The sequence below is a fragment of the Lethenteron reissneri genome, chromosome 15, assembly GCF_015708825.2.
Source record: "Lethenteron reissneri isolate LAM-NWPU_2019-01 chromosome 15, ASM1570882v1, whole genome shotgun sequence".
Classification (NCBI taxonomy): Eukaryota; Metazoa; Chordata; class Hyperoartia; order Petromyzontiformes; family Petromyzontidae; genus Lethenteron; species Lethenteron reissneri.
Window position 1 is genome coordinate 3,863,215 of NC_083793.1, and position 6,019 is coordinate 3,869,233.

The 6,019-nt window shown below is 56.0% G+C and overlaps 1 protein-coding gene across 7 annotated transcripts in view; it reads left to right on the plus strand.

The window, feature by feature from the left end:
* Positions 1–5,772, plus strand: part of GATA2 (GATA binding protein 2) — a 39,740-nt gene extending 33,968 nt beyond the window's left edge. For all 7 annotated transcript variants that reach the window (XM_061551817.1, XM_061551816.1, XM_061551819.1 and 4 more), the window contains 2 exons: positions 4,075–4,200; positions 5,262–5,772. In XM_061551817.1, coding sequence (XP_061407801.1) covers positions 4,075–4,200; positions 5,262–5,567 — 432 coding nt within the window. In that variant the 3' untranslated portion in view covers positions 5,568–5,772. The remainder of the gene's footprint in view (positions 1–4,074; positions 4,201–5,261) is intronic.
* Positions 5,773–6,019: the final 247 nt, after the last annotated feature.

Sequence of the window (6,019 nt, forward strand, 5' to 3'; positions counted from 1 at the left end):
CCCGATCGCCGGGGGCCCTTTCATTTTTAATTTGTCGCTGCGCACCAACGAGCAGCACAAACGCACGCGGGGCCGGGTTCTTCTTTTTTTTATATACCGCCCTTCGTTCCGCGTGCGCCTGTGCATTCGTTTGTGTCGATGTCCGTCGCCGTGGCACGGAGCTCGCGCTGGCGAGGGTGTCGGGGGGGGGGCGACGTTCGAGGAGAGAGCTCGGCGTTGTGCCGGCCGCGGCGGCGGTCGGGCGTACTCAGCGGGTGCCGCCGTGCCCACTTGCCCCGTCGGTCAATGCAGCCGGGCGGGGCCACCTTTGCCCATATATACGATTTGTGTGCAGTGACGGTAGCGCCCGCACGGTTGGCATGCTGCCTGGGTTCCAGGAACGAAGTGGGGCTGCCCCCCCCCCCCCCCCCCCATTCCGATTCCCCCACGCCTCTCTTAGTAACCCGGTGCAGTTGCACCGCCTGCACACTCCGCTAGCTACGCCACGGGATATGTAGAACCTTTACATATCATGGCCGTGGTTCTGTGTAATTGTATCGTGAGGACGGGCTGCTTACCACTGAACCAGCTTGAACAAAGTGATCAGCTGCACAAGTGACTTGTCATTTTTTTTCTACATAAAATTTACAGGATTAACAGAGTGGATTGTCTGCTGAAATAAACCCACGATTCTAACATCAGCCCACAATATCTAACATCAAGCCGCGATCCTAATACCAACCCACAATTCTACTCGGACGTCATTTACAACAACGCTAGGACATCGTGTGCCATTGTAATAGCCACCACACCACCCCCCCCCTGCCGATCCCAACTCGCGTAAACAATTTAAAGAACTCTGCGTAACCGCGGCACCCCAGGTCTCCCATTGGCCAAGAGATAAAGCATCTTGCGAGATGGCTCCCGCCCGATTAGACCAGACGAGGACGACGTTGGCTGATGGGCCGCTGATAGGGAGGATTATCGGAATCTCCACGTGGCAGCGAGCGCGAGTGTCGCAATGTCGTCGTCCCACCGCCGTGGTGAGAGAGAGAGAGAGAAGCTTGCGACGCCAGTTTGGCGGCCAGCGGTCAGCAAAGGCATGGGCTCATCGCTCGATGTCAAACGCTTCTGCGTGAGACAAAAACATCAGCTCTGCGCTGTTGCAATCCTCCCCAGCCGTGGTTTTCTGGCGCTCGATGTGCGTCCTCGCTACGAAGGAAAACATCGCCTCCGTATCGCGCTTGTTGTTCTTTTGCCTTCGCGAACCGAAGCTACGGTTGTAGATTTCCATTCGGTGGGAATTCCCGTGAATTTTCCTGTCGGATGGCAGAAGCCATCTTTGCAAATCCCACATTGCCAGAAGGTGTCAATCCTGTGAGAACGTTTCGATGTAATGCCACGGTCCGGCAGATTGTGCAGCCACGTCCCTCCATACAGCCTACATCTGGCACCGTCAAAGGGCCTCTGTCTGGCCCTTTGAAGGATGCCGCAGAGGGACAACATTCCTGAGAATGACACTCGGCCCGGTAATGGTCACGTGATGCCTATGGATTGTTCCTTCCCGCGATGGAAATGCCAGTCCTGGTTCAGGATTTGTGGAAAAGTACAGGGACCGAGTTGTGAAATAGCCTACTGGACATCAATGGGAAAGAGCTTAATAGCTCATCGGATTCCTCCGTGTATAAATACGGATCTTGATTCTGAGCCAAATGTCCATGCCATCCATATGAATGAACATCAATAAGTTGCATAACATCAGTGAAGAGTTGTTGGAGGTGCTGGCACAGTGGTTAGCGCGCTCTGTGCTATGGACCTGGCGCCCTAAGTTCAATTGCAGGCGCCGGCTAATATGAACACCCACTTTCACCCACCGGGCACTGACCAGCGTGGTGAAGTATGGTCAAACAACCGCCATGCCCTGTCCGTCGTGGTGGGAGACAGCCTTTACTCCGGTTATATATATATATATGTGACTGAGCGACATGTCTCCTTGGGTTATCCCACGCAACAGCGGATGGTGATGTGTTGTTATTGTTGTAGATCGCTATAGGTAGGTCACAGAGCGTGGGGCCTGCTGTCAGTGCGACCAGGTTGGACATGGAATGTGACCGCTCCCCAAGCCTCAGCCCGTCTCCCCTGCTGAGCCCCGTCTGGCTTGTTGTCTTAAGCGAGATGTGCACTTCGTGGCGTATGCTGCTGATGGCCCTGCTAGAACGAATCCACATTGTTTAACTGCCATTGACCGGGCACTTGACAACTCAAGCCTCCTGTCACCTGCTATGCCCAATCAGTCTCTCACCTAAGGACCAACTAGGCTTCAACTCGCTTAGCGTCCGAGATCTGATGAGGATTGGGCCACAGCCAAGGTTTATTTGGTCTGCTTAATACGCAGCAGGCTTTCGCGACAAATATTATTCGTAATAAAGGATTATGGGTTGGCTACGTACGGTGCGATAGAAGTCCACCACGTGTGCGCGCGCAGGACCACCGCTGTTGACCGCCTCACGGAGCGGTGGTTATTTCATCGACCCCAGAAGGGATGACGGGCCGAGTGGCACCCCAATCGGGAGTAGTGAGGAGTTGACGTCCGCTGTGAGGGAATTGTCTAGGCGGTGTTTTTTTTGTTTCGCGATCCAAACCCCCCTGCACCGAACGCGCTTCGGCAAAAATGTCTTCATCTGCCCAGACGAGTGGCGAGGAGGGGGGTTAGCCGAGCCACTGTTGACGGAGGCCGCGCCAGCAGTAGATCTTCCGCATTCCCGTGGCAGAGACCAGTACGTTTATAGGACGTCCACCGTTGTGCGTGTTTACGTATGTTGAACTTCTTTCGCACCCTACGTGGCTAATCGGAGGTGCGGGGAGAAGGACAACAGACTAAACGCAACAAAGCAGTTCTAGGGAAATTATTTTTCAATTTAAAAGCGCATTGCTCCAGTGGTTTCCTAATATCGGACGGAAGAGCGCTCCGGATGGCCGCAGAAGCACATCTGAAAGCGCGTTCGACGCGGCGACCGTCTTTGTTCGAAGGCCAGCGAAAGAAAATCCACTGCCGCCGCTGCAGAGATGGCCCAGAGTTCGCGCGATGACGGCTCATGATGCCCGACGAGATCGCCGAGGGCATCGTGGTTTTATTTGTGGCGAGCGATCCGTCGAGGCGGAGTGGTGGCGAGTCGAGGCGGTGACGTTTTTTTGTTGTTGTACCTCAACAGTTAGAATCAACGTCGCGCGTTCAGATTATTTGGCTGCAAGTAAATCTCCACCACGATAAGCCACTTCGTCGGGCTATCGTTTGTGGCCAGGTCACTTCTGGAAAAAAAAGAGCGATACGGCGAAGTCGGCCTTTCGCTAGTAAAAATAAAAACAACAGTTTAGCTTGAATAGTTATGACGCCCGTGAGACACCCGCGGATTGTGAAAACCTCCGTGCGGGTTGCTTCGTGGCCGCGGTTTGTTTTTTTGCTCAATGCGAGGCGGAGTTTGATTCCTAGCCGTGGTTGATGCGAGTGGCGAGTCATTTTTAACTGAACCGGCAATCCAGTGGCTCCCCCCGCACCTTCGCCAACCCGCACTGACCAGCATGGCGAAGTATGGTCAAACGACGCCTTTGGGCAAAGAGCTCTTGAAGTTTCTGACTGCGCAGAGCTCCCCCCAAAAGCGTGTAGAATGGTTGATAAATAATGACACCGATGATGATGACAATCATGCTGATGACAGTGATGATGTTCACAAATGACAATCGTGGTGGTGATGATGATGATCATGATGGCGAAGACGATGATAAAAGAATATTTATCGTGGAAATAGTTATGCTAATTTCAATGATGATAATGATGTAAGCGATGAGAATGGAGATGATGAATGTGATTATGGCGATAATGATAATGTAACAATATTGATGATGATGACCGTGATCAGTGTGCGTGCGTGTGAACATTTTAACACCTCTTATTTCCAGGAAGGTTACATGAATGAATTATATAGACACCAATGATGGCTTTGCCGCTATGCCCCGATAACGATACCAACGGCGCGTCTCTCCGTGTGCCCCCCCCTCCACTCCGCCCCCTCCGCCGTGCCGCCCCTTGCCGCGCAGTCCGCAGCTCGCCGCGCTGGCACCTCTTGCGCAAACTGCCAAACGACCATCACCACGCTGTGGAGGAGAAACGCCAACGGGGACCCCGTCTGCAACGCGTGCGGTCTCTACTACAAGTTGCACAATGTGAGTTGGAATGTGGCCGGAGTATCGCTCATCGCCTTGTGCGGACCTTGCACCACCGCCTAGGCTCGCTTATCTCCAACGATTTTCCTCTTTTCTGTTTTCTTCTCCACCGCTTTGGTCGGCGGTCGCAAAGTCCTGTCCCCGGCGCCCCTGTCGCAAGATCGCCGTACCGGAGATCGCTTCGCGCGCGCGTGCGTGCCCGCGCTGGTGCGTGAGCGTGGGCGTGCGGTGGGTCTTCGTGTGTATCGGGGGTGACGTGGGGGTGGGGGGGGCGGTGGGAGAGGTGAGACGGTGGATTTTGCCGTTCCCGAGTTCGATTCTTGGCCGTCGGCGGCGTATAGCGTAGCTATGGAGCGTGCAGGCACTGGGAGATGCAACGAGGCCCATAGGCCAGGCCATGAAGTGGGAGGAGGTGGGGCGGGGGGGACGGGAATTGGACAGGGGGGTGACCCCGTGTCTTTCTTGCCCCGGGGCCGTTGCGCCAACCACGTCGCGCCAGCACCAGCCGCGGCTAACGTCAGCGGCAAGAGGCGTCTGAAACCGTCCTGGGCCTCTCTCCCAGTAGCTCGAAATTCACGTCCCCCTTTCAATTGCTCGGGGTAAATGAGTCTGTAGTGAACACACGCCGGTCTATGTGCAACTCGAAATGGCCGCAAAAGTGCACCTAGCCTGGCACGGTGCCCAGCTGCGATTGCCGTCGTCGTGTGTGTCTAACGACCCTGGCAACCCAAGCTCCATTAGTCCTCAACAGGCTCTCGTGAGCAGCACTCGCCCAACCAGATTCAGAATCGTTATTTAGTCTGGAGGAGGAATCCAATGGGCCATGAAGCTCTTTTTCACAGATGTCCAGTAGCAAGCTGCGACATTCGGGCCAGGCTAACAAAAAATGTGGTGTGCGGTTTGGGGGAGTTGGCGTCGTCCGTTAGGATTTCTTTATTGCCCCCCACATCACATTTCCGCGCACGGCGGAAGACAAGCGTGGAAATCTGGCCGAGAAGCACGTCGGGCGGAGGGTCGGCGATCGGTGCGGGAGTGTAACTCGGCGCGCGCGCTGCCAACAGGTGAACCGCCCCCTCACCATGAAGAAGGAGGGCATCCAGACGCGCAACCGCAAGATCTCCACCAAGTCGAAGAAGAGCCGCAAGAATTCCGACGGCCTGGAGGGCGACCTCGCCAAGGCCATGCACGACAAGGCCAATCACTTCAGCGCGGCGGCTCTGGCCGGTCACATGGGCTCCCTGGGGCACCACCACCACCTCAACCCGTACTCGGGCCACATGCTGCCCACCCCCACTCCCATGCACCCCTCCACCAGCCTCTCCTTCGGGCCGGCGCACCACTCCAGCATGGTGACCGCCATGTGCTAGGCCCTCCCCGAGGCGTCCGGCTCGCCTGGCTCCATCGGTCGACGGCTCGCTCGATGGGTCTCGGCCGCTCGCGCGATCGACCGATCGTTCGTTCGTTCGCTGGATCGCTGGCGAGCGCGCGGGAGGCGAGCGGCGTCGCGCGCGGCAGCGTGGAGACGGCGGGGAGGCTCGTGGGAGACGGTGCTGGGAGGGGGCTCTGCGGGGCGGGGGGGGGGGGCAGGTGGGGGGTTGTTTGTTTTGTTTTTATTGCGGTTTCTGACATCATATCCGGACGGTACGCTGGGCGCAAACGACGACTCCGCCGAAGGAATTTTACTTTTATTTTTTATTTAACGAGTCGATCGTGAGGCCGGGCTTGGTTCAGTTCCCCGTCGACAAAAAAACACAAACCACCGCGACCTTTTTAACTCACCAAAGTGGCGGCGTCCGTCCACAGAGTAACGTAAGAGGTG